General features: G+C 42.6%; 1 protein-coding gene across 1 annotated transcript in view; it reads left to right on the top strand.

The window, feature by feature from the left end:
- Positions 1 to 11,476, top strand: part of Rarb (retinoic acid receptor beta) — a 334,463-nt gene that overhangs the window by 146,430 nt on the left and 176,557 nt on the right. The window contains exon 2 of the mRNA XM_021202966.2: positions 3,600 to 3,680. Within this exon, the coding sequence (XP_021058625.1) occupies positions 3,600 to 3,680 (81 nt within the window). The remainder of the gene's footprint in view (positions 1 to 3,599; positions 3,681 to 11,476) is intronic.

Raw genomic sequence — 11,476 nt, 5'->3', positions numbered from 1 at the left:
TCTCTCTCTCTCTCTCTCTCTCTCTCTCTCTCTCTCTCTCTGTCTCCCTCTCTCCCTCTCTCTGATACAGTGTCTGTGCACACAGCCTGATCTGGTTTTGAAATCAGGACCCTGCTACCTTTACCTCTATATTCTTTCAATTTTTTAATATGTGCATTTATCACCATAAGTGCTCCACTGGGGATACCTTTCAAAAATCCCAGAAGTTTTGGTATGTTATGTTTTCCCTTTTTTTGTTTAAGATATTTAAAATTTCTTTTGGTATCCTTATTGATTGCTTGCTTCCCTAAGAGAACGGTTAAATGTCTGTATATTAACATGACTTCTAATGTTTCCCTTGCTGGCTTTAGGCTGTATATGTACACACTGCATGTTAATTTGCTGACAGACGCTTTGTAGAGCACCATCCAGTCTGTCCCACATAATGTCCCATATCTTAATGAGAAGGAAGACTGTGTATCTGAGAGCTGTTGGGTGAAATATTTTGTAACTATCTCTTAGGTCCGTTTGACCTATGGGCATAGTTTATATTGCCTCTGTGTTGATTATATAGATGGTCTGTTTATTCTTTAAAATGGGCCATTTAAGATCAAACAATATCTGTTCACATATAGTTTGCTGTTTCAGCATTATCATTCTTCCTCTTGAATTACTCCCATTATTATTAGTACTACGATTGGCCGTTCTAACTTTTTCAACACCTTTTGCTTTGCTTTGTTTTGCTTTGCTTTGCTTTGTTTTGTTTTGTTTTGCTTTGTTTTGTTTTGTTTGTTCTTTGGGGTCTCATATGGGCAAGGCTGGCCTTGAACCACTAACCCTCCTATCTGACCCTCTCAGGCTCTGGGATTACATGTGTGTGCCACCACATCCAGCCTTCATCCTTTTCTGTTTTAAGCCATGTGTGATCTGGTAGCTGCACTGAACTCCTCACTTTTACTTACCATCTTCTGTCCCTGAACTTTCGGCCCTTATGGGATCATTTTCTATGCTTGTTTAGCTGATCCTTCTTTTCCTCTTTCTCCTCTTCTCCCTTTCCTCGTCTTTTGAGATAGTGACTCTCTCTACAGCCCAAGATAACCTTGAACTCTCAATGCTCCTGCCTCGGCTTCTCAGTAGTTGGGTTTTCAGGTATGCAGCAACATGGGTGCATCCCTCATACTTCTCCTGCAAGGCCAACAGACTCACCTGAGAGTCCCTGCACCTCTCTTTCCCCAGACACCATAATGGTCACCTCCCACCTTCCTTTAACTGATGCTCAAAGGTCGCCTTCCTTTACCATAATGGTCACCTCCCACCTTCCTTTAACTGATGGTCAAAGGTCGCCTTCCTTTAGGTGTTTCAGTTGCTTAGTTTTCTTGTTGCCGTGACACAACATCTGACAAGGCAACCTAAGAAAGAAAGGATTTGTGTGAGTTCATAACTTGAGAAGCAGGTCATTGTAGCAGGGAGAGTACATCTGCAGAAGCTCAAGGCAGGCACTCATAGCAGATCTTCACCCAGGAAGCAGACAGTGATAACTTCTGATTCCCAGCTTGTTCTTTTCCTTTTTATGAAGTATTAGACTTCAACCCATGGGTACCATACACATTTAGGGTACTGTTTCCCTGGTCTTGGTAAAAGCCTTTGTTGACACATTTAACACACACACATACACACACACACACACACACACACACACACACACACACACACAAGGCTGTATTTATAGCTATTCTAAATCCAGTCAATGTGACAAATAGGATTAACTGTCACAGTCTAGAATTGCTCATTCTATTTAAAACTGCAGATCTCATTGTGAAAGTGGAAAGATGGTAAGAACCAGAGGAACCCGGGTTTTGCTGTGAGCCTGTGTCTCCTTAACTAGTCAGAAGCTACATCCCATACATGACTATCTAAACATATGCCGAACAAGGATAACAATAACAGACATGATACAGTGGATTCAGGAAAGACCACAGACCTCCACCTTACACAAGGAACTACAAGTAACTCAGAAATGCTGAGTGGGACAAACAGTCCTCCCAGGGAAGAGCGCATCGATTAGTTGTGCTATACCAAATACTCAGTCCTGAAGACAGAAGTAGAAGCAACATTATACAAACTAAGCAGATCGTATTTTAGAGTATAGACATATGTGCATAAAATAACAACCAATGAAAATGAGGTTATGAACTTGAAAAAGATCCAAGAGTACATGGGAGGGTTTGGACAGAGGAAAGTGAAGGAGGAACTGAAGTAGTTATATTATCATCTCAAAATAAAGAGAACAAAATAAAATTGCAGTTTTCCCATGGAATACTTTCTTCCCATGGGTTCATTTTATGTTACTCATTGTCTTTTAGCATGTTACATAATTATCCATTATTTTTGTGTTAATGGCTTTTTATCAGGATTTATTATTGAAACTATTCTGGTTTAATATGAAATCTAAAGAGACATTTTTTGCTTGTTCTATTTATTGGCATGTCCTAAGTGCCCAGACTAGTGTCTAACATCTACCACTCAAAATATAGTTGTCAATATGTAACTAAGTGAAGAGATGGGGAAACCATAGATATTTCAAAGTAGAGGCATTAAGTAATTTTCAACCATCTCTGCACACAGCCACCAAGTAAGTCCATGATGCACATGGATAAACTTGAACAAATGTTGTTCCCACTTTCTGGAGGCTCGCTTGCACCCAAGAACAAGGACCTATGTCCTGTGCACATAATGCAACGAGACTCAGAGGCGGGGCTGTGGGAAAAGTCTGTTTCCATTTCCAAGCCAGATCAGCTGCCTGAGTTCACTTCTTGTTCAGTGGGAAATGTAAAATTCACCTCTGTTGTTTGTTTTCTAATAAGTGAAACTAACACAGTTCTCTACGAAGTTGCTTTTGCTCTAAAGGATAGAAACCCTTTGTCATTATGACCATGAACATGTGTGCATGCTCCGGTTGAAACTCAAGTTCTCCCAGCTCCCTTCTGCTTCTCAGAACAGGGCTCTGCTGCTATGGCAGGGTTGGGATTGTGCTCCTGTTTGTGGCAGTGTGCTCTAAGTCTCCAGAGTGCTTTGCCCACCTCTTGCCTTGCTCTATCAGTGACCAGCTGAACTTCTAGAAGACAGTGTCTATCACTCAGAGTCCCTACAGTTTCTTCTAACTGTTGCAGTACATGAAATTGGTCACCTAGACTTCTTGCCCAAAATATCCCATGCACCATAAAAGGGGAATAAACTGTCCATGTCTCCTGCCCCACACACTTGGTGGCAGTGACCTACTCTGAAGCCTACAGACAGGAAATGAGAGGTAGGATTTTGGCCACAGCAGAGTAGGGACAGTTTACCTCCGCTCTACAATGTCATGCCACGGCAATAGTTGACAATGCTAAAAGATCACCATGGGCTTGATGGCTGGAGTACCAAACCACATGGAAGATTCCTGAGTTTCATGTCTGACTACATGGGAGGCTAGGGTGATGCAGATATCGGGGCTCTGAACAAGGCCTTCCCCCCACCCCACCCCTGCCCCATGCACTTTGCATTTCCTCACAGCATAGATACCTCAATAGCAGTCAGACTTCTTATTTTTAACTGCATTTTTATGTATTTATTTCATGTAGGTGTGGGGCAGGCATGTCAGAGGACAACTGGTGGAAGTCAGTTTGAAGCTTCTACCAAGTGGACACCAAGCTTGAATGCAGGTATGGCTGCAAAACACCAAGCCATCTCAAGCAGTTTCTTATAGGGTGACTTCAGTACACTTGTCCTAGAGAGTAAGATAGGTGCAGCATACCTCCTTATGCCTTAACCTAAGAAATGGCCTGGCACTATGCCTGCACAAACAGTCATAGTTGAGCTCCAATCAAGGGGAAAAAGAGGTCTCCCACCTCATTGCAGGATGGGATCATAGAAATAGTCCAGCTGGTGCTCTTGTTAATATTACAACCTGACAGGTGAGCAAGACAGTGACTAAGTTCCTTCAGTGATGGCCTCTGGACACACCTCACAGCTATTTCTATAAACGTGAGGTGAGAGATCATTGGGCCTGATTTTAGTATAGAAAAGGGGAAAGACACACTGATACCTGGCTGGTATTACTTCTCCCCAACTCTAGACAGTCTGAAAGGGAATGCATAAAGACCGTTGCATAGCACATAGGACAGATTATTTACCACAGACTTCCTCCCCACAGGTGTGAGAAAAAAACTAGACTCACATTTATTTGATGTATGAAGGACTATGCTAAGACTTCACATCCATTTTCTTTAGTACTTGCAGCAGCCTTGTAATATGGATGTTGTTATTTCTGTTTTACAAATGAAAAGTGTAGCTCAAAGCCATTAAGCACCATGACACATTTGCAAGGCTAATGTAGAAACAAGATCTGAACCTACTGCTAATTGTCTCCCAGAACTGCAGTACCCTCTACAGAGTGACTTTTCACCCTCTAACTCTTGATATTACTATTTTCTTAGAAAAATGGGAGGTAAGGAAAATAGATCAAACAGCAGCTACATAAAAATTGCAATTAAGTGTTAATTGCTTGGAAACAATTATCAGGTTAACAGAGGCCAGCTCTGTTCAGAAGGGCTGAATCGACTCTGTAGCTAGCACCATGATTCCCAGAGAAAGAGAGAACTTTGAAAATGAGGGTGGGGAGCTTCAAGTTGGGCAACTAAACATGAAAAAATATGTACACCTTACATATAGCTTAAATACTCCTTCCAAACATTCTCTTTCAGAAGAGAATTGTCTGTGTTCTACCTGCCTCTGCTGGGTCTCTGGAAGTGCAAATAAATCAACTGTTGGTGGACACCATCAGTTCTTCCAACAAACTCAAGGGACAGGATTCCATACTCGCATTTGGCAGGGAGGTCTATTCATTTTATCTTCTTGGGTAAACAGATGAATGAGAATAAGAAACTTATTAGCTCAAACAGCCAGTTCTGCTTTTTCCATGCAGTCTTTATGGTTATAGCCACAGGCAGAAGATCAGAAAGAAATGTAGGTGATGAGCTCCCCTCAGAAGACGAGCTTATGTGGGAAGCTGCCACCAGAACATAAGTTAACCCAGAAAATGAGAAGTTCTTGAAAATGAGTCCCTTCTAGCAGATAATCTGCTGAAATGTGGAGACTGGGCATATGAGAAGCATAAGCAATAACATGTGAACCAGGAAGCTTGATGGTGGTGAATCTGGGCAGAGTATGGCAGAAGGAAGCTGTTGCAAACTGGAGACAGGGTGAAGAACAAGACAGCAGCCAATAGGAGCATGACACATGTGCCTAGGAGAATATGTTGGCTTGCTGCTGCTGCCATGACAAGTTACCACAGACTCAGTGTTCTGAAACAACAGAATTGTGTTCTCCCATAGTTCTGGGATAGGAAACCCCAGATCCATAACATCTGTGCTCTCTCCACAGGCTTCACCGATCGCATCTGCCTTCTTCCATGTGTGTTACTATCACAGAATGCCACAAGCCATGTCTTTTACAAAGAGCAACTTATTTTTCCTGTTTCTAAAAGATAGGAAGCTCAAATTGGCAAGCCACTGGCAGTTCTTGCAGAGTAGGGAGGGCAGATCCAACATGGTCTCTTGAAGTTATACCTGCTTAAGGCAGTGGATGTCATGTCCTCATAAGAAGGTTGAAGGCAAGGTGTCCTCCTCTTTCATAACGGCTCTAATCTCATTCAGAGGAAGCCCTAACGGTTAATCTCTTGGTAAAGCCATGTGTGAAAGCTAAATGTTCAAAGGGACACATGGAACCATAGCAGTCTTCATTCTACAGCTTTGGGAGTCAGAAGAATGTGTTATAGCTCTGAAAGAAAAGGTTTTCCCCAATGCAAGTGCTACATCCCTGAAGGGAAAGATATCCTGGCAGTCTGGAGCCAAGGGATCACACCAAGTCGCATAGCATAACAAAGTTCACACAAGAGATGTATTGGAAAAGACACAAGAAGGTGACTGCCTCTGCTCAGGATAGAAGCAGTAAAGAACTGAATGAAAGGTTGCCATATATAGGGTTTCTTCAGGAGAGGAATTTTCCAGGGTGAGGTTTGGTAAGATTTCAAGTCCTGAGATTGTGCTGAGCATAGGGATTTGGTGGGTTTTTAAACCTCAAAAGTGAGTTTGAACTGTCTGCCCTACATAGTATCCTTGATTAGTGGTAGCATAACACTATCTCCATCTCCATGGGAACCTCTGTAAGGGTTTTTCTGGCATAAAGGAATCTTGGCAATTGGGAACCACAAAGTCACACCATGCAAAAGACCTTACACAAGAGATTTATTGGGAAGTAACAAAGAATGGCAGCTGCCTCTGAATGGGAAGACAAACAGCAATGAGCTGGCTAAAGAGTGGACTTTTATAGGGATTTTGGAGCATGCACGATGAGCTAACGAGAGAGAAGTATTTCTCTACTTGTTTAGCCATTAACCCCAAAACTCTCTTTGGTCATTAATGTTGAGTCACCGGGGCAGGGATTTCTGAGTCTCAGAGCTCCAGGGCAGGCCAGGGCAGCGTGGTTTTCTACTGACCTGTTACCCTAGACCCCCTTTTCTTCATTTATGTCTCTTTCTCTCTCTTGTGTCTCACATAAATTCTAGATTCTAGAATAAGTTAACATCATCCTCAAAGGCCATTATCTCCCATTATCCCACATGCACAGGTTCTAGGACTTTACATGTAGAACCTGGAGTGGGGGACATCATTCAATCTAACACAGGACTAATGGAATAAGTCATAAGCAAAGAAATATTAATAGATTAAAATTCTTAGAGATAGTTCTTGCCTGTTAAGTAAGCCTAAGGGCCTCTCAAGAACTTGGTTGTTATGAAGAGCAAAGCACTTTTCACAATTGGTTGATTATTGGATTAATAAACATGAATAAATTTGCAAGCCAGAAAAAGAAAACCATACCCATTTAGAGAGGAGGTAAGGACTGACCCTGTGGAAGCTGTTCAATGAAGTTTGAATGATTATTAGTTCTGCAGCAAAGTTGTTATTGTCCTAAAGAGTTCTTTTTTATGCTACTCAAAAACACACAAAGCTAGTCAAGCTTAACTGGACAAACATTAAGTCAATTCACTGGCCAAATATTTATAGAGCGTTTGTTATAACCCTGGGAGTAAAGTCTGAAATGCCCCCCTGCTCCCACAAGTTAACAGTCACCCTATAACTACTATGCAAACCTGAAAACAGAGTATCCAGGCAAAGGAAAGTGACCCAACACGTGAAAGAAATCATTGGAGGGATGTGCTCATTTGAGCGGCCAGGGACATCTATATTGACAGGATCCATGGCTATGAAACCCATCAAGATCTGGCCATGGCACTGCTGGCATCTTCAAGTCTGGGGACCAGTGAGAGTAGAGAAGAAGGATATGCAATCAGGCCCCTGGGTCAGCACTTAGGACCAAGTGGGCAAAGATAGAAAGCTTGGGGTATAAATGCAGAGGGTCCTGGAGAATTCCAAAGGAGAGCAGAACATGCCTCAATTTCTATTTAAATTATAATTTTTCACATTTGATACTATTGACATTTTCCTTTTGAGGGGAATTGTCCTGTGTATGGAAAGATGCTTGTGGTGTCCATGACCTCCCTCTGCACAACAGTGGTACCAATTCCCCACTATTGTGTCAACTAGAAATACCTCTAAAGACCACCTGATGATACCTTGGGTACAAAATCACCAGAGACATAAACTGTGGGTTTCAATACTTGATCTATGGGTCTGCCAGAAAGGTTTATTAAGCAGGGCATAACAGAAGACAAAACATAAATTAGAAAGCTGTGATCTATGCCAGGCAAACGACAATGGCAGTTTCTGTCTCAAAGTGGCTGAACTGGGTAGATATGGAGTGTGTGTTGGGATTAGATTCATGGGAGGGAATGGTGACTGAGAAAGATGAGAACCCAAGAAGGACTGTGACCTCAGCAACATGGCAAACAGTGGAGAAAACTTAGGGAGGAACAAGGCAAGACAGAGGCCAGAGTAAATAGGAAAGTCTTGTGATCTGCCCTGGAGGAGTGTGTTTGAAAACGAATCAGAATTCCAAGGAAGATACTCAGCCACATAGTGAAGTCTAGATTTAAAGTGAGTAGTCAGGACTAGGGGTAGAATTCTTAGAGTGTTTGTTGTATAAGTAGCTTGTAACGTTGTAGTCCAGGTGAGATTTCAGAGACAAACAGGCAGGCAGGCAGGCAGGCAGGCAGGCAGACAGGGACTATTGACATGACTGTGACTGAATATCTGAAGAGCGTCTGGAAGTCAATGAGGGACATTACACAGCTCAGATCAGATAGACCTCTGGGATCTAGGAAGTCAGGAGAGCATGCACTGATACGATTCAGTTCAAAGCAGACCCCTGCACTTCTGAGATGATCCCATTGAGCTAGAAAACAAGAAATAACCCCTTATACAGGAGGCTCTGGCAGGAAAAAAACAGTCTGAGGCACCCCATCATAAAAGAGAGTGATAAATGATACATAATACTTTCTTTCTCAGAGACCCTGAATACTTTCTGCTCAGCTGACTATTTTCTTCTGTGGAACTCAACGGGCAGGTCAGGTGCCCAACACTCTACAACATTTAGAGAGTTCATTGCTTCATAACTTGGGATCTCCATTAGGGTGATAATGGAAAGAAAACTATAAACTGTCTTGTTCTGTGTCAGAGAATTGCCTGAGAACCTCTCCTGGTCCCATCCAACCTTGTGAGCCAATGACTGGTGGGCCAACCACCAACGACTTCTACTGTTTTCCAGATAGAGAAAGAAGCTTTTGTCTTGCATTGATATCCAGTTCTTGGTGGTGAACAGTTAACAGGGAGGAAAGGAAGCATGTCGAAGCAGCGTCAGATAAGAAGCCAGAGCAATAGCTTATATGAGAATATGTGTAATAAGCCACTGTATGATAAATTGCCAACGGAAAACAAAGGAAAGAACATGTGATATCCCATGAAAATTTTATATTTCAAGTCACCACCAGCAAAAGTCAGGAATAAACTGAAATCCTACTTATTCCCCCAGAAGAGTCATAAGGAGGATAAGTAGACAAAGAAAAAGCGCTGGGGTCACAGCTGGGTACAGAAGCCAGGGAACTGATCAAGGGATTTGTGGTGGTTTGAATTTGCTTGGCCCCTGGAACTGGCACAGTTAGGAGGTATACTCTTATTGGGGGAGGTGTAGCCTTGTCAGAGGAAGTGTGTCACTGTGGGGATGGGCTTTGAGGCTCCTATGCTCAGGCTCTACTTAGTGTAGAATGAGAGACTCCTCCTAGCTGCCTCTGGATCACGATGTAGAATTCTTGGCTCCTCCAGCAATATATCTGCCTGCAAGCTTCCATGCTTCCTGCCATGATGATAATGAACTGAGCCTCTGAAACGGTAAGATAGCCCCAAATAAATGTTTTACTTTATAAGAGCTACCTTGGTCATAGTGTCCCTTCACAGCAATAGAAACCTTAGCTAACTAAGACAGTATTAATTACTTTTCTTGTTACTATAGTAAAATATCTGACTGGAAGCACCTTAGGGAAGGGAGAGTTCATTTTGGCTCACATTTTGAATGCACTTCCACAATGGTGGAAAGTCATGGTGATAAAAGGCACAAGACAATTGGTCCCATTCCATCTATAGTCAAGACTCAGAGAGTGGGGACTGGCGTGATGGCTTACCACGTAAAGGGGCTAGCCTCCTAAGCCTGATACTTGAGTTCAATTCTGTAACTCCAATGAAGACAAAAGAAGAGAACAGGCTCAACAAAGTTGTCCTTTGACTGCCACACATAATCTGTGACCAGTTTGCGTGTGTGTGTGTGTGTGTGTGTGTGTGTATGCACATGTGCATGCACAAACATAGCAATAAATAAATAGTTTTCAAAAGAAGCAGAGAGAAAGTGATGCTTGGACTCAGATCTCTATTTCTCTTTTCTTCAATCTAGGACCCCAGCCTATAGAACATAGCCACCAATGTTTAGGGTGGTTCTACCTATCTCAATCCAATCTAGATAACCCCTGACAGATAAGGCCAGGAGTGTTTCTAGGGTGGTTCTAAATCCCATCAGGTTGGCAATCATGATTAGCCATCACAGTCAGCTTCTAGAAAACAGAATCCTGCACACAGACCATAGCCCAGGAAATGATCCAACCATGGCAAATAGTAAGTCCTGGAATAGGATGTTGTGTCATGTAAATTCTAAGCAGGAAAACTGGCAGATTGAAGGAAGCCTAAAAATTTTTGTGGAGTTCTGCAAGATGAAGAGCTGAGAAGGCATCTGGCCCTTGGTGAGGGCAGACCTTCACTGACATGCTGAGATCCCAAATCTGAAAGGAGCTTAGTACATGGCAGAGCATTTCAGGGAGAGCAACCCTGTCTCAGTCAGGCTTTCTATTCCTGCACAAACATCACGACCAAGAAGCAGTTGGGGAGGAAAGGGTTTATTCAGCTTACACTTCCACACTGCTGTTGATCACCACAGGAAGTCAGGACTGGAACTCAAGCAGGTCAGGAAGCAGGAGCTGATGCAGAGGCCATGGAGGGATGTTTCTTACTGACTTGCTTCCACTGACTTGCTCAGCTTGTTTTCTTATAGAACCCAAGACTACCATCCCAGAGATGGCACCACCCACAATGGGCCCTGCCCCCTTAATCACTAATTGAGAAAATGCCTTACATCTGGACCTCATGGAGGCATTTCCCCAACTGAAACTCCTTTTTCTGTGATAACCCCAGCCTGGGTCAAGTTGGCACACAAAACAAGCAAGTACAAACCTTAACAGAAGCTACTGGACTTCAGTGGCTTACCTGTCTACCTGCTGCCCAGCCTGGGAAAGAACTGGAAGAATAAATATCTTTCACCTTTAGTATCCTCTTCATAAGATCTAATGTTGAATGTTAGCCCCTGGGCCAGAAGAATAGCACAAAATAAACCCAGAAAGGTAACAGCAGATGCTGATCCCTAAACAGGTTCCTGGTAGGATGGATTCTGCTCCACAGAATTTGTAGGTTTCTACCCAAGTACTCAGAACAACAGTACTACACTGAGTATCCATTCTAATCTCAATTTTGCCTACAAAAGAGCTACAGGATTTTATCCAGAAAACCATGGAGGGTTCTGGGGTTATTTTATGCATCTTTGTTTTTACCTGGTGTTTTTTTCCCTGAGGATCACAACATTTTATATCGTGTAAGATGCTCTAATTATTTGTTGGGCTGAGAATAGCCTTTACTGAAAACTCAGCAGAGAAGTAAACCAGCTTGCCAGAAAAATGTGAACACGTATCACTGCACTTTGCTGGCCACAAAGACTATATTGAAGAAGATATTTGTGGAAAATAAAGCTTGAGGGATTATCCTCCATCACCCTTTCCTCCTTTGAAAAATCATCCTTAGTGAGGTACCCCAATCACAAAAGAAGTCACTAGATATGCACTCACTGATAAGCAGATATTAGCCCAGAAACTTAGAATACCCAAGATACATTTTGCAAAACACAGGAA

The sequence above is a fragment of the Mus pahari genome, chromosome 8, assembly GCF_900095145.1.
Source record: "Mus pahari chromosome 8, PAHARI_EIJ_v1.1, whole genome shotgun sequence".
NCBI lineage: Eukaryota > Metazoa > Chordata > Mammalia > Rodentia > Muridae > Mus > Mus pahari.
Note: the sequence above shows the minus strand (reverse complement) of the source record. Positions and strands in the feature narration are given on the sequence as shown.